Source organism: Elephas maximus, chromosome 23 (genome assembly GCF_024166365.1).
Source record: "Elephas maximus indicus isolate mEleMax1 chromosome 23, mEleMax1 primary haplotype, whole genome shotgun sequence".
NCBI lineage: Eukaryota > Metazoa > Chordata > Mammalia > Proboscidea > Elephantidae > Elephas > Elephas maximus.
The window spans coordinates 18,608,446-18,628,224 of record NC_064841.1 but is presented as its reverse complement, the minus strand read 5'-3'; the positions used below and the strand labels follow the sequence as shown (position 1 = coordinate 18,628,224).

General features: G+C 48.0%; 1 protein-coding gene across 1 annotated transcript in view; it reads left to right on the top strand.

The window, feature by feature from the left end:
* The first annotated feature begins 285 nt into the window (after positions 1-285).
* SPSB4 (splA/ryanodine receptor domain and SOCS box containing 4) overlaps positions 286-19,779 on the top strand; it is a 97,924-nt gene continuing 78,430 nt past the window's right edge. The window contains exons 1-2 of the mRNA XM_049867209.1: positions 286-307; positions 15,739-16,584. Coding sequence (XP_049723166.1) covers positions 15,891-16,584 — 694 coding nt within the window. The 5' untranslated portion in view covers positions 286-307; positions 15,739-15,890. The remainder of the gene's footprint in view (positions 308-15,738; positions 16,585-19,779) is intronic.

Sequence of the window (19,779 nt, the reverse complement as noted above, 5' to 3'; positions counted from 1 at the left end):
GTCCTCAGAATCGGCGCTGGAAGGCACTTCTCCACTCCTGGCTCGATCCCCTGTGCCCTCACGCCGCGCGCGAGCCCCAACTTCGCCAAGAGCGCAACAACTCCAGGCCACCCTGCCGGGCAGAGCTGCCGCTGCTGTCGGGCGCCTACGGTGAGGACTCGCCCCTGGCCCTGGGGAGGGAGCCGGCATCTGCGGGGTCGCTCGGGCGCCCCTGAGCGGGCAACGGCTGCAGACGCCTCTACCGCGAGTCCGCGATCCGCCTGGGCTGGGGATTCCTCCCGGGCAGGAGCTCGCTCTCTCTTTTATGGTGAGTACTCTCCAGCTCCTACTGAGGGGCGTCCCGAGGCGGGAGGCGGGTGGGAGCTGACATCTAGCCGCGCAGACCTCTTGCCGGCCAACACTGGCTACATCCGGCGCTCCTGGCATCGGTCCTGTCCCAGTTCCCGGGAATTCCTCGCTGCGGGTTGTGGCAGTCGGAGCTGGCTGTTCCGCGCGCAGCCTTGAGGCAGGCTCTTGATGCGTTGGGTTCGAAGCCCGCTGCTCCTCTGCGTAGTGGAGGCAGCACAGAAAGCTGCCGCCTGTGTCCCCTAGCTTGGGTTTGGGTCCAAGATCAGTCATTCACTGGCTAGGTGACCTTGGGCAAGGCGCCAAACCTCGGTTTCCCTATCCTTAGGAAGGGGATGATAGTGGTACTGGTTTTATAATGGTGGTGGGAGGGTCTATGAGATGGTGCTTGTAACGTGCGTAGACTAGCACTTCGGAAGCTCTCCATCAAATGTTAGCTAGTAGTATCATTAGCTGAGTGAGCCCAAGCTTGTATCCAACTCCTTAGAGCTGCAGCAGCTCCTTCGTCTATGTAATGGGGACAGTAATTCCTGAGGGTCTGTTCGTTGACAAAATTTGGAGAGGCGGAAGTAAAGCGCCTGGCACGCAGTAGGCGTTGGTTAAGCGGTGGCTGATTTTACAGTTTATTCTTGATACCGGGGAAGTGAGACTGGTTGCCCGGCCCGAGCACTGCCTGGGGCCAGTTACTGGCCTTGCTTGCAGACAAACTTGGTGATGCTCAGGAAAGGGGAGGGTCGGGGCTACGGGAGACCGAGACAGGCGAGCAGAGAGGTAGGAAGGAGGCCAGAGCCTGGAGCGGGGCAAATGTGTCCGCCCGGAGCGCGCAGGACGCGCCTCGGGCTCCAAGCCAGGAGGGGACGCCAAGCCGGGGACCTCCCACTGGCGGGAGAAGCTGGGGGAGTGGCTGCTCCTGCCGCCTGGACAGCTGAGCGTCGGCTGTTGCGCACAGGAAAGAGAGGACCCTTATGTACCGCTGTTTTCAGGACGTGGAGATCTCTAAGCTCTAGAGTCAGGCTTGCATTCGAATTCCACCTCCACCACCAGCACGCGGTGTGACCTTGGGCAAATTGTCTAACCTCTTCAAGCTCAGTTTCCTAATCTGCACCCCACCCGTTCCGCGCAGGGTTGGGGGGGAGATGTAGATAGGAGTTCTCTCTTCTCAGGAATTCTGTCCCCTTCGCGCTTCTATCCCCTGTTCCTTATTCCTCCCCGCCCCTCCCCCCGCCCAGTTTGAGGAGCCTAAATCTGGAAGACGTGAAACGTTAAGCCTAAACCTCTGGGGAAACGCTATTAAAAAGAGAATCCAGGATTTACCGAGCCTCTTCCCGGCTACGGCGCTGTAGGAGCGGGTCCGAGCACTAGATCGCTCTTGGTCTCTCTCTGCCTCGCACCACCTCTCTGTCTCTGCTTCCCCACCTTGGCACCTCTGTCCTCCAACCAAATCCTGCAGCTTCTGTCACTCAGGCCTATGGGGCTCCCCCATCACCCTTTCCCAAAGAAAACCATCATTTTCTAAGCATTGCTAATCAATGTAGATTTCAGGAAGACAAAATGTCAGAAGCATAATATAAACATGCCTACACAGGCCATATTCCTCTGAGACACATACCCTCAGGTCGATTTTATTTTTTTTTTAATTTCCTTAAGAATGGTAATAAAAATTTAAGCCACATTTGGCAAACAGACAAAATCTAACTTCCTGGTCATTCCTCTCTATTTACGTTTCTCCAGTTTGTATTTTTATTTAATTTTAAAGCCTGATTCAACTATATAAAAATACAATCTGCAGGGAAAAGAAATCACCATAAACAGTCAAAAGACATATGAGAAGCAGGGGAAAGAACTGCTATTCATACCACAAAGGGCTCATCTCCTTCACATGTAAAAGTTTCCTCAAGTCAACAAGCAAAAGACCAAAAGTGGATGAAGACTAAATAGTTCACACACCAGAAAAGGAAATAGAAATGACATTTAAATACATGACATGTCTCACTTAATAAGAAAATGCAAGTTCAAACTACAATAAGATAAAATTTTTCATCTATGAGATTAAATAGTAATCAAAGGCATCTTTTAAAAATATGCTAACCAAAAGGTCGGGGGTTTGAACCCACCAGCTGTTCCGGGGGAGAAAGATGTGGCAATCTGCTTCCGTAAATATTTACAACCTTGGAAACCCTTTCGGCAGTTCTACTCTGTCCTACAGGGTTGCTATGAGTTGGAAACTACTCCACCACAGAGTTTTTTTGTTTGTTTGTTTTTTAATATAAACAGATCAGTCTCTCCCTAGCTCAGAACCCTCTTATGGCTGACATGGGGTAAAATCTAAACATTCCACCCTCTCCAAAGCCCCCCAGATCTGGTTACTCTACCCTTCACCCTGTTTCTCACCATTCTCTCTCATCATGCTCCTGCCTCTGGCCTTCTTGCTTTTGTCCCAACACTTCAAGTGCTATTTCACTTGCTGCTTCCCCTGAATGGAGCACTTTCCCTCTGGCTTTTCTTCTGACTGTCTTATTCATATCCTTTAGACAGTCCTGCCTTTAGGGGCCTTTTTTTCCCCTCTGGGGAAGTGGCCAGAGTGGTTAAGAGCTCAGCTGCCAACCAAAAGGTCAGCAGTTAGAATCCGCTAGCAGTTCCTTGGAAACGATATGGGCCAGCTCTACATTGTCCTATAGGATTGCTATGAGTTGGAATCAACTTAACGGATGGATTTGTTTGTTTGTTTGTTTGGGGCGGGGGAGTGGCCAAGTCTGTAGCCAGTGCAGAGTTCCTGCCCGCTTGGAGAAGACTCCATGCAGCGTAGTTTACCCGAGTTATTTAACGTTCCATGTGCAGCCTGGCCTCTTGTCACATAGCCAGGACCTCGAAAGGTCCCTTCTTTGTTGGTACAGGGACAAAGGGGCTCTAAGAACTCCCCTTCCTCAGGCAGCCCCCCAGCTAGAACAGGCCACTTGACTTGGGAAATCAGGAACAGTGGGACCTGGAAAGAGGTTGCCAGAAGTCTCTGCCTTACAGTCATTAAAAAAAAAAAAAAATGTGTACACTGGTCTTATGTGAACTTATGTGACCTTTTTCATGTTTGGCAGAAGATCAACAAGTAAAAAAAAAAATAAACCAGCAACATATTAAAAAACAAAACATAGTCCCTAAATAAGCCAAGTAGTTTATCTGCAGCTGCTCATCTCAAGAACTAAGGATCTGTTCTGAGGCTACAGGAAAAAAATGAGGTATTAGGAACTTCACGGACCATCGAAAGGACTTGCCAGGACAGTATTGATTACAGGTGATTTTTGTTTTACACATTGGCTTTAGAATTTAATTCTCATCTAAGACCTATTTTAACCCACCGTTGTTAGCTGCACGAAGTTGACCCCAATTCATGGCAGCTCCACACACAACGGATCAAAACACTGCCTGTCCATGCAACCCTGTTATTAGTTTGAGTTTGGACAGTTGTGATCCATAGGGCTTTCAAAGGCTAATTTTTGGAAGTAAATCGCCAGGCCTTTCTTCCTAGTCTGTCTTAGTCTGGAAGCTCTGCTAAAGCCCGTTCAGCATCCGAGCAACACACAAGCCTCCACTGAAAGATAGGTGGGTGGTGTCTACACAGGAGGTGCATTGGTTGGGAATGGGATCTGGGTCACCCTCATGGAAGGTGCGCTTTCTACCAGTGAACCATCACCATCGCACATTCACATAGCTGCCACGGAGCAGTTCCCGGCTCTGCTGGGGGACAGTGAGGGAGTGTCAGCCAGGCAAGGAGAGGTGGGAAGGCTCCCAGGACACCGAGGTGTGAACAGGAGAGTTTGGTATAACTGGTCCAAGGTGGGCCTTGCTGGAGCCTGAAGGGACGGAGTTTACTAGGTTGCCTGGGTGGGAGAAATAAGCAAGCGCAGGTGTAGAAGCCCTTGTATGCGAAGCTAAGGGGCATAAAACCTTTCTCTGGAAGTTAATGGGGTCCCCCCAGAGGGTTTAAATGAGTAGGTAGTTGGACAACTTGGTCCCGTTACCCCTGGGCAGTGTGGAGGGTGGATTGGAAGGCTAAAACTGGAGGCTGGGAACCTATTAGGAGACCGCTGTAGTGATTCAGGCAAGGCCTAAACTAAGGGAATACTGAAGGCGTTGAGTGAGGGAGACAAGAAACAGGAGGATCCAAGGCAGAAGCGGGAACGTCAAGAGAGCAACCTGGTATGTGGGAGAGAGGAGAGGCTGAGTTCACCCTATACATGTGGATTCTGAGGTGCCAGGGGGCCCCCAGGTGTTCAGCAGGGCAGAGAGGGTGGCATGTCCATGGTTGGGGGCCCAAGAGCATCCTGGAAAGCTTTTGCTTATGGTGGAGAGAGGCCAGCTGACTTTACAAGGTCGTTTTGAAGGAGCATCCTGTCTGGGGTGGTCAGAGGCTCCTGGGTGGAAGGGTCTGGTGCTGAGCAGAGAGGGCAGGGCTGGAGACCAGCCTGGGAGGTGTCTGCAGAGGGCTGGAAATGCAAGTCATAAGAAAAGACGCATGGAGAGGAAGGAGCAGAAACTGAAGACGTGACCTTGGGGATGCCTGTTTATGGGCCAGGGACCGTGGGCCCTGTACCCAGAGGTGGCAGGGAGCTGGCGGGGTGCGCTCTGCGCCTCCATGTGCTGGTGTTGTCAGAGTAAGAGGCCCAGGGCAGCATCGGTAGCTTCCAAGACCCCCACCTGGCTTTCAGTCATGTGAAATGCCATTAGGGTGAGCCCAGAGCACTGCTTCTTTGAAAATGAGGGGGCTGAAACAGCCCACCTGTTAGCCACATTCCGTGAGATATGCAAGAGGCCTGAGCCATTCCCTCCCACCTGGTCCCCCCTTCTCCTCTCTTTGGGTCTTCCTTTCTCCTGTCTTCTTCAACACCCCTCTTCCTCTCCTCCTCTCTCATCTCCCCCTGGTATCTCTAAAACCCTCCCAGAGACATCTCAGGCTTAACACAGGGGCTCTTAGAGACCTAAGCAGGTTCCTATTATGATCTCCTAGATTGAGTCTGAGGCATCGATAGTTTTGCTTTTCTTTCAGGCATCCTACATTTTCAGCCAGTAATGCCAAGTGGGCAAAGTTCAGCTTGAGAGATCAATGAGGAACTAGAAACAAAGATTATTATTTTCTTCATAGAAATTTTCCCCAAAGGGTTTCATTATATGGCTCCTTCTGCCACCCTCTCCCCTCATGCCCTGCGCCACCCTGGACCATGCTGGGCCCCACAGAAGCCAGCTGCCCAGCAGAACAAGTCCCATGTGCCTGGGGCCGCCCTCGAGAGCCATCTGTTCACAGGGGCAGCTGCAGCTGTGACGGGGCCTGCCAGGGCTGCATGTGGGTTCAGGGCCTCTTTGGCTCAGAGGTGTGTCTCTTTCAAATGACCTTGCAGAACATGCTGGCCTGGTCACCACCCAGGCGAACCTCCTTCGTCCGTTATCCCGTTCCCTGCTCTCCTTGCTGGCTGGCAGCCTTGGAGGCCCCTGGCTCAGTCACGCGTGGGAGGATTCCCATGGAAACTCCACTAGGAGAGGCTCGGGGATTCCCACTTCGGGAAGACAGGCGAGACCGTTCCTCCTGGGTCTGGACAGATGGCTCTCTGTGAGCTCTACCAGAAGAAAGGGCTTGCCCAGCCAGTTGTAAGCTACATATGCATGTGTGGAGGAGGGGAAAGCTAACAGACTTCTGTGAAGAAAATCTTGGGCGTTTTTAAGTACATTTGCTGTTGCCATGTCCATTCCGAACAAGCATCTTTTAATAAAACAGCCTCTGTACTTAACATTTGTACCAAAGAAATCTTATAAACACCCGGGTCAAATCAGGGAAAGACAGCTGTTATATATTATATATATATTATATATATATGGAAACCTTGGTGGCCTAGTGGTTAAGTGCTACGGTTGCTAAGCAAAAGGTTGGCAGTTCATATCCACCAGGCACTCCTTGGAAACTCTCTGGGGCAGTTCTGCTCTGTCCTATAGGGTCACTATGAGTCGGAATCCACTCGATAGCAAGGGGTTTGGTTTAGTTTTATATACAATTTATTTTATATATTTATTTTTGTTGTCATTGAGAATACACACAGCAGAACATATATCAAGTCAACAGTTTCTACGCGTACATTTCAGTGACATTGATTACATTCTTCGAGTTATGCAACCATTCTCACCCTCCTTTTCGGAGTCATTCCTCCGCCATTAACGTACGCTCACTGTCCCTTAAGTAAAGGCAGCTGTTGTTTGCTCCACTGTACAGAGATGAAAACTGAGGAACGAATATGTTAAATGACTTGCCTGGGCTCGCTGAGCTCTGCATTCTCAGGCCATTCCGAGGTGAAGGTTCTCTTCAAGGCAGCATGCTGCTCTCATTCATTTGTTCATGCTTCTGTATTTGGTAAATGTTCGCCCATCGCCTTCTCTGGCTCAGCCCCTGCTCTCAAGTTGTCCCCCAGTATTGCGAGAGGGCAGCAGCTAAGGAAACCTGGCTCTTGTGAAAAGTGCTGTGGGGTGGACAAGTACAGAGCACAGGGCAGTGTGGGAGCTCCAGGGGCGACACACAGCTGAGTGGAATTACATACCTGTGGGAGGGTAGAGGGTGCCTGTCAGGACATGGGTGTGTGAGCCTACATGGGCCCACAGGGACCTGCGAACAGGTGGGGATGGAGCGAAGGGGTTTGCGGAAGAAGATGGGGCCAGGGAGGCATCGCGAGACATCCTGGGAGCTAAAGCTTAAGAGTCTGAGCTGTATCCTGAGAGCCGGGGGAACCCATGGAGGATGTAAGCAGAGGGCATGATTAGATCAGTTTCGCATTTTTACAAGGCCTGTAGTATTATATATATGGAAACCCTGGTAGCACAGTGGTTAAGAGCTACAGCTGCTAACCAAAGGTTTGGCGGTCCGGATCCACCGGGCGCTCCTCGGAAACTCTATGGGGCAGTTCTACTCTGTCCTGTAGGGTCGCTATGCGTTGGAATTGACTCGACAGCAACGGGTTTGGTTTTTTGGTAGTATATAGTTGAAAGTAAAATCCATTCTATTAAAGGAATCCTAGGGGTATCAAATGACATTTCCTTTTACAGTCTTTGTCATTTTTCAGACTTGTCACGGGGTCTGACCCCTTTGGTGCTGGCTCTCCTCAGAGCGAAGTTATCTGACTAAGTCTTATACGTTTCCTGCAGCCCCAGGCCCTCAGGGGGACACCTTTACTGCTGGTTAAACGGAGTTTATTCTCTGCCTCAGCAAGTCCAAGCCAGGGGCCACACTGAAGGGAAGGCATCTTATCAGTTTCTACAGCGTCAGGTCCCCTTGTAGACCCTGTGCTTCCATGGGAGGGCCCAAGCAGCCCAGCCCCTGAGGCTGTGATCTCAGGCCCTGGGCTCCCGAAGGCCATATTTCACTCCTTAGGCAGTGTGGCACAACACTTCAGGGTCCCTCATTTCCTCATCAGTTAGCAACACCCTGCAGGGTCCTGGGAAGGGCAATCTGCAATTTGTGTTTTTGTTTTCTTGCTCAGCCATGATTAAAGCCCTGGCACATATCCTTCTGGATAATGTAATTAAGCATCGCCATCCAAGCATGGCCTAAGAAATTAAGTTTGGTTTGGGGGGAATGCGATGGTGGCCCCCTTCAGCATTATTCAGTATGCCTGCTGCTCACTGGGTTGAAAGATAATGTCATTCCTACTGGGAAGTTAGATTTTGTTGTCTCTCTTGTGTGCCTGGTCCAGTGCCATGTGCAGTGGTGGAGACCAGAAGAGAAGAGATGTGACAAGGGTCCACTCCCGCTGAATGGAGAGAGAGCCAGGAGCTGCGTGTAACTTGGCCACTGCTGGGTCCTAGCTCTCAGCAGCATAGTGCCTGGCACATGAAGTGTTTGTTGAATGAATAAATGAGGACAGGAAACTGGGAAGAGTGCAAGGCAGTATCTAGCAAAGGGACAAATTGGATACAGGCAAATGTCAGCTGCTCCGAGGCAGTGACCATGCTATTGAGAGAGCTATCCTCTTTGTCCTCATCTCCTGAGTCCAGTCTTGTCACTCAAATCCTCTAAAAGGAGCAGAAAGTGAGATCTCCCTGAGGCCCAGTGCATCCTCTCCACAAAGTCGTGAAGGCCGACCTATGACCCCACTTTAGGCACTACCACTCTGGATTTATTAACTCTCTGTCTCCCAGCCCTGGCTTTAGCCTTGTCTTCGGTTGGTAATTCTGTCTGTTGATTCTGATCTTGACCATCACCCCTAACAGGCTCCATGGGACTAACAAGTCACTTAACCACTCATTCATTCATATACTTATTCGGTTACGTTCTAGAATTGTAGGCACCGGAACAGCTCTGGGACTGGGGAGGCAATGAGTCTGAGTGGGAGCAGGGGAGGTAAGAACTGAGTAAAGCCCTTATTTTAGGCCAGGATCTGGTCCAGAAGTTGGGGACCTAGGTGAATAAGGCATAGTCCTTTTGTGTTGGGCATTTCCATTGATCCTGATTCTTCAAGACTGTAAACCACTCTGCCCTTGGCTTCTGTGGCTGAATCCTAGTGCATGGCTGTGGTGGTTTCATAGGATGTATTCCTGGGGGTGAAGGCGCAGTGTCTGAGGCCATGCACGATTTAAAGGGACACTCACCATTTACTGGGTACCTCCTGGGTACCCTGTGCTGTGCCGGGCACTTTACAGACATTTACCCTGATCCTTGGAGAGACTGGAAAGGTTAACACATGATTAACAGCGCTTTTCGGATAAGTCTTTGCCTGGTGCCAAATACATAGGCAGGGATTCAAACCCAGGTCTTCCTGCCCTTCTCCTATTGTGCTGCCATGGTTCATCATTACTGCACGTGAGCACTCTGCTCTGGGCCCTGTATAGAAGGAACAGGAAAGGGCCATCTGTTATATGACCACCTTGTCCCACCCCCTGGTAAGAGCAGCCTTCAGGATCCCTGCCTGCCACTAATGGAGGCAGAGGCCTCAGGGCCCCGAGACTACAGCTCTCGGTGACCCACGTGGGCTGCAGCCAAGTACTGGTTAAGAGTCTCCCAAAGGGGCCGCTGCTTGGCTTTCAAACACATTAAAGGTGTCACTTCAACTCCAGAGTTGGCATGGTGTGTACAAGGATAAAGCCATTTCCCTTAGGAATTTCCTCTGTGGGTCATGCAGAGCTGGTTGCAGTTGGCGCAGTGGGGAAGACACTGTTTATGCAGTGGGGGAAGATGTAAGCGTGGGAGGCGTTGTGCCCTGGGGTCCACCTCAGCCCTGATTATGACCCCAGGCACGCTATGGAACTTCTCTGAGGTGGTTTCCTCTTCCGTATAAACGGGCACATGATGTCTACCTCAGAGTGTATGTAAAGCAGTTGGCATGTCATCTGGCACAACTATTTGAGGTTAGTTATGGAGAAAGTAAAGGGGAATGGAAGCAGCGGGTCTTTGGGTTCAGGCTACCCAGGATGGGACCCAGCTCTGCCATCTTTTAGCCCTGTTGACTTTGGTCATGCTGATCCCGCTGACCAAACTGAGCCTCAGTTTTCTGATCTGTTAGAATGGGAGCATAAGTGCCTTTTTGTGAATTACAAAAGGGACAGTTTCCAAAGCCTCCCTGGACAATCACACAGACTTATGGAGGTGGCCCTGGATAAGTGTTGGTTCTATTTATTGAATCTTATTACAGAACTTACACCTCTCACATATTATCTTGCTTCTTTCTTTTTTTAAATTTTATTGTGATTTTGGTGAAAGTTTACACAGCAAATTAGGCGCTCATTTAACAATTTCTATACATATTATTCAGTGACATTGATTTCATGTTTCACAATGTGCCAGCATTCTGATTTTTTCCATTCTGGTTGTTCTCTTTCCATTAATCTAGTTTCCTTGTCCCTCCTTGCCTTCTGATTTTTGGTCTAGGGTAAATGTTGGCCATTAGGTCTCATGTGGATGATTATTTAGAGGAGCACAGTACTGACGGGTAATGTTATTTATTTTACGAGCCTCTCTGACTTTTGGCTGGTAGGTGACCATTTGAAGTGGTTTGAGTTCCAAGTTTAAAGGGTATCCCAGGACAATAGTCTTGGGAGTTCTCTCGTCTCTACAAGTCCAGTAAGTCTGGCCTTTTGTAGGAGTTTTAATTTTCTACATTTTTCTCCCACTCTGTCTGGGACCAGCTATCCTGTCCCTGGACAGAACAGTTGGTAGTGGTAGTCAGGCACTGTCTAGTTCTTCTGGTCTTAAGGTAGGTGAGGCCGTGGTTCATGTAGACTATTAATCCTATAAACCAGTTTCTTCTTTGAGTCTTTGGCTTCCTTCTTTCTGTTTTGGTCCAGACGTGTAGAGACCAATTATTGTATCTTAGACGGTCGCTCCCAAGCTTTTAAGACCACAGACGCTTTTCACCAAACTACAATGTAGAACATTATCTTTAGGAGTTATGTTATGCCAATTGACTGAGTTGCCCCCTGGAACTATGGTCCTAAGTCCTCAAACCAAGTAAACCAATCCTGCCAGGTGTTTGGTTATGCCTAGGAAGTATCTGTAATTGTGCCCCCATGTGTTTTATTTTATATATGAATATATGCAGCACACACAAGCATGTATATACATTTGCCTAAGAAACACCTACACATGCACACCCTTATATTCATATGTGCTTACCTCTACATGTATAAGCATACATATCTACCTATGTAACCACACACCTATTTTTTGGTTGTTATTACTATTGTTGCAAAATTGTATATCTTGTGGCTTTTACCAAAATCGTCCCTTATTCTTGTGTACTTCTTAGTTTCATCTTTTACCTTGGTGAGATTTTGCTGGCTTCACCCTTCTTCACTATTGCTTTTCCCATCACCAAAAATAACAAGTGTCTACTATCTAGAAAGCGATTTGCCCTCCCTCTCCCTCCTATCACTGGTAGCCACCAAAGAATGTAGCTTTCTGTATGTATACTTATTCTTGTCTTTTTATAATAGTGAGGTCATACAGTATTTGTCCTTTGTGCTTGACTTATTTCACTCACCATAATGTCCTCCAGATTCATCCATGTTATAAAGTACTTTGAGAATTCACCATTATTCTTCATGGCTGCACAGTATTCCATTGTATGTATGTATCTCTGTTCATTTATCCATTCATCCATTGTTGAGCAGTTAGGTTGTTTCCTTCTTTTTACTATTGTGAATAATGCTGCAATGAATATAGGTGTGCTCTCTTGCTTATTTTTATAATCTGGTTGAAGTTCAAGGGCTGGGTGAAGGTTGGGAATGCTCTATGGCAAGTAGATAAAGCAAGTTGCTTTTTTTAAAACTACTAGGGTGTCCGTTTTTCTTACATATACAACTGGTCCTCAGTCCCATGGAGACCTTTTGGATTAAATACTTCCTACTGCTTCCTCTCTTTCCACCTTCTCCCCTCCTCCTCCTCATCTTTTTTCTTAGTTCTAGCATTTATCATTATACCTTTGGAAATGTTTATACCTACAACACATTTTTTAAAATCAACTTTAAATGATATCCTCCAATTTATGGCTGTAAAAGAGGAGGAAATCCACATGCTTACAGTACCTCCTGGGTTTTCTGTCTCCATCACTACCCAGGTTGTTTTATCATTTCCACCTTGTTAACAATTATAATGTTTACATTCTCTTGTAACACTAATGTTAGTCTTTAGCCTATAGTTAGATGGATTAACTTCTCACTGCCAGTCCTTCTGCTGTGGTTTTCCCCATCATCTCCTAGTTGGCTACAGCATGTTCTCTAGCGGTTTCCTCAAGAACTGTTATAACTGTGGGCCCCAGGTTCTTTCATCTTCAGAAATATTCCTTTGTTGCCTTTATCCATACATGACAGTTTAGCTGGACATAAAACTCTCCAGGCATCCTTGCCTTCCCTGAGGACTGTGTAGGCACTGATCTACTGCCTGCCACCATCAAATGCTGTCCTGAAAAAGTTTGAGGCCAATCTGTTGTCCTTTCTCATTATAGGGGACTTGATCTTTTTGCTTTGGTGTCTAGAAATCTGCGAAATTTACTGAGACGTGTGTCTACGTTTTTGCCCTGCATCCTTTTCCTGAGACAGCGTCTGACCTCTCCTTCTGCAAATCCAAGCCTTCTTTTATCTCAATACAGTTTTCTTGAATTATATTAAAACATCTTTTTTTTATTTTTATTTTTCACTGTTCCACTTTTTGCCTCTTTTCCTCAGGGATATGATCACAAGCAGATTAACTCTCCTTTGTCATCTGTATTCATCACTTTTTCTCTAACTTATTTTTCGGTTTGCTGGCTTTTCTTAGTCCTGTCCTCCATGTCTTTTCAGCTGAATCTGTTCTTTGTGCTGCTTCCAATAAAGCCTTTATTTCTGAATGATCTTTTTTTCCCCTTCACTTGTTTCCTCTACTAGTTCATATTTTATCTTCTTCAGCTAATTCTCCTGAGACTCGCATCTCTTGCTTAAAGTGGTATTTGTTTTATTATATTTCTTTTTTAAAAAAAATTTACAATGGAAAATTTGGTCATACTTTTTATTTGCTTTGTGACAGCTTTTTTTTCTGGTTAGTTTTGTTAATTTGTCACATTTTTCCCTATTCTTTTCCTTCTTTATTCCTCCTATGTCATCTTTGTATAAGTTCTGTGCTGGTTCCTTTGTGAAAGAGGCGAAACTTCCTGGATTAGCATTTTGCAGGCGAGATGCATGTAGGGGAAGTGCCAGGGAAGTATTTTAGAAGAGCAGGGTTGCTCTCTGGTTCACAGTAAACTTTGTTCATGGGATGGCAGCAGTAATGTCTTTTAGCTTTTGCTCCTACCCAGTCAGCAGAGATCTGTAGCAGGAGGCTTATTCGTTTCAGAGCCCTTCTCCCACTCCGCCTCATGAACACACTGCTTCCTCTAAAGATGGCAGGTCTGTGGTTTCCTCTGTTAGTCTTGCTCTCCCCTTCCCCCAAGAAAAAGTGCCAAAGGCAGCTCCCACTGCCAGACTTCATACCTTGTTCCCATTGTTCCTGAGAAGAAATCATTGATTTTTCCTTCAGGGAAATCCAGCTACTGGCTCCTCTGTCAGGTTTCTCTAAGATCTATAGCCACCTGTCTTCTGTTGGTGTTTCTCACTCCTCATTTGATCTTCACTGCTTTTGGCAGCCCTTTTTTGTTTTTGGCAGCCTTTCCTTAGAAGTTGTGGTTCAGGTTACAAATGTCTTCTAGTTTTGCTGAAGATGGAGTTGGCATTTCTGTTTCTCTTTCTCTTTTTTGGGTGCTCTCAGATATAAAAAGGAGTTGCTTTATTTTGCCATCTTAAAACTGTCTATTGTTGAAAATTTCTATGTGTTCTGGTATTCCTCCACTTTAAATATTAGCCAGAGTCCTCCAGATAGGGTTGGCATGAATTGAAGCTGGGGTCTGACAGTAGAAAAAGGAAAGAAAATAGGAGTTGAAAATAAAACTGGAGGGTTGAAAAAATTAATCTGCTGCGAACAATCTGTGCTGTGTGCCAGCAGGTTCCTTTCCCTCCCACCTGAACTTCAGCTGAGGTGTGCCACTGTTTGGGTGGCAGATCGTGGCCAGTTGTAGTTGTCCTGAGCCCAGCAGCTGTCAGGCCAGGGAGGGGAGGGAAGGGCATATGCCTCTGCTCTGGATGGGCTGCAGGACCCACCTCCCCATCTACCTGCACATGCAGGACCTACCAAACAGTCCAAAGCCCCTGGGTTCTGGATGATTTCCCAGTGATGGTGACCAAATTCCTCATCTCTGAAAACCACGACCCCATCTCAGGGTAGACTCTAAGTGGGTAAATGCTCCCATGTGTTGACAGTAGAACTGCTCCATAGGATTTTCAATGACTGTGGCCTTTTGGGAACCTTGGTGGTGCAGTGGTTAAGCACTCAGCAGCTAATCAAGAGGTTGGTGCTTCAAACCCAACAGCCACTCTGTGGGAGGAAGATGTGGCAGTCTGCTTCCATAAAGATCATAGCCTTGGAAACACTATGGGGGCAGTTCTGCTTTGTCCTATAGGGTTGCTATGAATTGGAATCAACTTGACAGCAACAGGTTTGGTGACCTTCTGGAGGCAGATCTCCAAGCTTGTCTTCTGATGCACCACTGGGTGGGTTTGAACTGTTCGGCTAGCAGTTGAGTACACAACCATTATGCTGTTTATAAGCACAAAGAAAGAACCCACCATCCAAAGGGTTGGGGTCAGTGGGGATGCTCAGAGAACAGAGCCAGAGAGGAAAACCTGCCTGCTGAGTCCCGAGCCAGGGGGCTAAGCCCAGGCCTGGCCCTTTATATTATTGCCTTTCCATATTATGAAACACCACCATGAGGGAGGTGTTTCATTCTCATTTTACAGAGGAGGAATTGGCATCTGAGAGGGGTCAAGAGCCTTCCTATGGACACACAGCTAAGAGGTGGAGAGTGGGATTTGGATGCAGCTCTGTCTGGCTGAACACTGGTTTCATTATTCCATCCATACCCCCGCTTCGATGGAGCCCCCACCCCATCCTCAGATGGGCCACTTTACATTCATGTTCCTGGGTGACCTTGCTGAAGCCTCACTCATGTCTTGGTTCTCAAGCCTGGCTGCACTTTAGGATGCTATTCAAACTTCCCAGGGCAGTCAGGGCTGGGAGCCAAAGGGCCACACCCTACATGTCTGTGTTCTCCAAGTTTTGAGCAGCTCTGTCGCCCCCCTTTCCTCCGGCCTTGGCGTGCAGCTTGTCCCAGGAGTAAGGTCCTGATGAGTAATCTCTGCTTGAGCCTTGGGGTCAAATGTACTAGTATTCTCTTCCAGGCTCTGTGATCTTGGGCAAGTTACTTAACTTCTCTGGGCTCAGCCCTTATCTCTTAAATAAGATCATCTATGTTTGCACTCAGTGGAGAACATGGGCTCTGAAATCAGATGGCCTTGGTGTGAATCTTGGCTTGGCCACTTACTAGCTGTGGGACTTTGGCTAATTACTTCTGTTCTCTGCTCTTTTAGTTTCTTTATCTGCAAAATGGGGATAATGTATATGTCTTATAGGGAGGTCCTCAGAATTAAATGAGCTCACAAATGTAAATTGTTTAGAACAGTTTTTAGCATATGGCCATATGGCAAGTGCTAGATAGGCACCAGACTAAAAAAAAAAAAAAGTTGCTATAGAGTCAATTCGGACTCATGATGACCCTATAGGACAGAGTAGGACTATCCCATAGAGTTTCCAAGGAGTGGCTGGTGGATCTGAACTGCCAACCTCTTGGTTAGCGGCCAGGCTCTTAACCACCGCGCCACCAGGGCTCCAAGCACCAGACATTATTACATTAATTATTATTATTAATGCATGTAAAGGGCTCAGCTGAGGCCATTGGCATAAAGGGATGAATGAGTAGTTGGCCACAGTTGCTGCTGCTATAACCTGTGTCCTCTGCTTCCTTCCAGGAGCTTGCGCCCCTGCCCCAGCCTGGTAGAGGCTGTGGAGGTACACAATCCGGAAGCCCGGTTCGCAGTCCGGTGGCCCATCCCTGGCTGCGGGGAGTGGAGGCTCCCACAAGGTAGCGGTGGCCTGCAGCGGCCCCCTCCCCCAGCGAACCATGGGCCAGAAGCTCTCGGGGAGCCTCAAGTCGGTGGAGGTGCGCGAGCCAGCGCTGCGGCCGGCCAAGCGCGAGCTGCGTGGGGCAGAGCCAGGGCAGCCGGCGCGCCTGGACCAGCTCTTGGACATGCCGGCGGCGGGGCTGGCTGTGCAGCTGCGGCACGCGTGGAACCCCGAGGACCGCTCGCTCAATGTCTTCGTCAAGGACGACGACCGGCTCACCTTCCACCGGCACCCGGTGGCCCAGAGCACCGACGGCATCCGCGGCAAGGTGGGCCACGCCCGCGGCCTGCACGCCTGGCAGATCCACTGGCCCGCGCGGCAGCGCGGCACCCACGCTGTCGTGGGTGTGGCCACGGCTCGCGCACCCCTGCACTCGGTGGGCTACACGGCACTGGTGGGCAGCGACGCCGAGTCGTGGGGCTGGGACCTGGGCCGCAGCCGCCTCTACCATGACGGCAAGAACCGGCCCGGTGTGGCCTACCCTGCCTTCCTGGGGCCCGACGAAGCCTTCGCCCTGCCAGACTCGCTGCTGGTCGTGCTGGACATGGATGAGGGCACGCTCAGCTTCGTCGTGGATGGCCAGTACCTGGGCGTGGCCTTCCGGGGCCTCAAGGGCAAGAAGCTGTACCCGGTGGTGAGTGCCGTCTGGGGCCATTGCGAAGTCACCATGCGCTACATCAACGGCCTTGACCGTAAGTGTGCCTGGTGGTGGGACAGGGGCTTGCAGAGGCTGGGGGTCCACTGGGGAGTCAGGGGAGCGGGGCGAGAAGCAGGGGAGGCCCCGCCCCCCATCAGCACTTGGGGTGATCCTGAGAGTAGGACTCTGGGTCCAGGGTCCTGGGTTTGAATTCTGACTTTCCTTTCCTGGCTTAGTGATCTGAAGTAAATTATTTTATTTCATGGTTGTAAAAATATATATAACACAACATTTGTCAACATTTTCCACACGTAAAATTGAGTGATACCGATGACGTGAATCGTGTGCAACCCTTGCCAATAATCACTGCCAAATTTCCCATCGCGGTAAACAGAAACTCGCTGCTTCCTAAACAACGACTCCTCCTTTTCCTCCCTTTCTCATCCTTAGTAACCACTAATAAATTCTCATCTCTGCATTTGCCTGTTCTTGTTATCTCATGTAAGTGAGGCCATACAGTATTTGTCCTTTTGTAATTGACTTATTTCACTCAGCATAATGTTTTCAAGGTTCATCCATGTTGTAGGCTGTATTACGACGTCATTTCTCTTCATGGCTAAGTAATATTCCATTGTGTGTATCTACCACATTTTGTTTATCCATTCATCTGCTGATGAACACTTGGGTTGTTTATACCTTATGACTATTGTGAATAGTGCTGCCATGAGCACTGGTGACTATGTGTCTGTGCAGCTGTTCTCAGATCTCTTGAGTATATACCTACGAGTGGAATTACTAGGTCATACACCAGTTCTATGTTTAATTTTTTGAGGAACTGCCAAACTTTTCCACAGCGTCTGTGCCGTTTTGTATTCCCACCAGCAATGGGTAAGTGTTCCAATTTCTCCACATCTTCACTGACATTTGTTGTTTTCTATTTCGTGTGTTTGTTTGTTTTATCTTAGTCATCCTAGTGGGAGTAAAGTGGTAGCTCATTGCGGTTTTGGTTTCCATCTCCCTGGTCGCTATGAGTCAGAATCAACTCGACAGCAACTAATGACAACAATGACTAATGATGCTGAGTGTCTTTTCATGTTGTTGGCTGTTTATGTATCTTTTTTGGTGCAATGTCTATTCAAGTCCTTTGTTAGGCAAATCATTTAATCTCTTTGTGCCTTAGTTTTCCCATCTGCAAAAGTGGCACAATCTAGCTCAGGGCTGTTGTCAGGATTAAATAAGACAATATATGCAAAAATGCTTAGCATAGGCAGTGGTATCTAATTAGGGCTTTGAGTGTTGGTTCTAATTACGAATACTTCAGTCTGTATTAGGGTTGTACAAAATGATGTCTGCTGGTGCCCAGCCCCAAGCTAGTCACAAAGGGAAGAGAGTGACAAGTAGAAGCTAGAGTCCCTGGACTTGAATGCCACGGCCTTCGGTTACCAATAGGTAATAAGCAATGGTAATAACAACTATCCTTTATGGACCACCTACAGTATGTGGAGGCTGAATACCCACATTCCAGCTTGCACTGGTGAGCTGACTACAAGGGCTACACTGTCTGTTGAAGGGAACAGCTGCCTCTCACCTCCAGCTGCTTATTGCTTCGTGAGAACCAGAGCTCTGGGCTGTAGAATCTTCTGATTTTTTTCAAGAGAGCCAGAAATTTAGATTTTGTGTGAACTATCACAATTTTTAAAGTTGACAGCTGTTGGAAACATGGTGTGGTCAAACAAAACACCCATGCAGGCTACACACAAGCCAACAGTCTGCTGGTTTTGACCCCTGACAACTCTAAGGTCTCCTCCCGTTTAGTCTGCACGACCATCCTATGCAGCTTAAAACTCATAGTGACAGTAGTGGTCGTTGGTGTTAGGGAGTCACTCAGGAGGCAGGGTGGCCTCTGGATAGAAGCCCTCACAGCTCTCTGGCTTGGTTGGAATCCCAGCTGAGCAGAGCCTGGAGTCCCGCACTCCTGGGCCCTCACACTCTCACGTCAGCTGACCAGCAGCAGGCAAAACAGACTTCCTGCCACACCCCTAATGAAGCTCCCAGAGGCCCTGATTAAAGCCAGGATGACAATTTATTCATTTTAAATGAGAGATACAGTTGTCAGCCAACAAGATGGCTTCAAGATCCCTATTTCAGAGATAAGGAGACTGAAGGGCAGAGCTAGAGAAAGTGGAAGCTGGGGCCACCCCAGGTCTGCTGGCCTCTGAGGCCGCCCTTTTTCCCATGCTCCCCCCTTAGTTGAGGGACTAAGAAGACTAATACTCCAGGAAAAAAAAACAAAGAACAAGATTTTACTCAAGTAAAATTTACATTTGCTCAAGTGTAGGGTGGATTGAGGGTTTTTGAAGATGAAAAGCCAACAGAAAAGTGGCTGGTACGCCCAGCCCACTGGTATAATTGGAGACAGTGGCATCACTAGGGGGGAGCAGGGGTGCAGACTGTTCAGGGTGACACCAAAATGACTGTCTATAAAGATATCCTTGTTGTTAGTTATAACACAAAAACATTTCTCATAAGCCCAGCTAACGTGTATCGGTATACCCACGAGGCTAAAACTCTATGCCAATTTACTTTTCAAACCTTCTAACGCACTCTAGCTGTCATCATTACCCAGTTACAATGATGCTTCGAACCACGTGGTTTCGTCTGCACGGGTTACGATTACGCATTGTGGTTTTCCTTGCTGCCAGTGTTTTTATAGTCACTCGTTTTGTCAGATTTTCTGGTTTTAGGTACTATATTATGGTAATTAGTATTTGTGAACCTGTATCAGTAACTTTTTTGAGAATGAAGCAGCAGCTAAAGGAAAAGAAGGCATGATATATGGGAATTATGGTTTATAAGCATAAACATTCGTACAAAAAACATTACTAAGGATTCTGTATGGTCTGGAATGGGGGAGGTCCATGGTGGGGGTGACACCATGAGCTACCTCACTGGCTGACACCAACCCTGGTGACTCCACTGATTAGAGGCCTTCTTGCTCATATTTTATTTTCATGGCCGTTGGGCCGAGATGGCTGTTGAATGGCAAAGTGTTGTTCTGTTTACTGTTTAACAGGTTAAACTTAGGAACAAATGAGTGTATGCTGAGAAGGCCTAGTTTAGTCATCACTGTCGCTTGGGGAAGGATGTCCAAAACCTTCATAGACTTGATGACTAGGCAAACCCCAGGCCTGAGAAAACCAACAACTTTTTATTTAATGGAAGTGGAAAATTTATTTGCTGAAATTGTTCA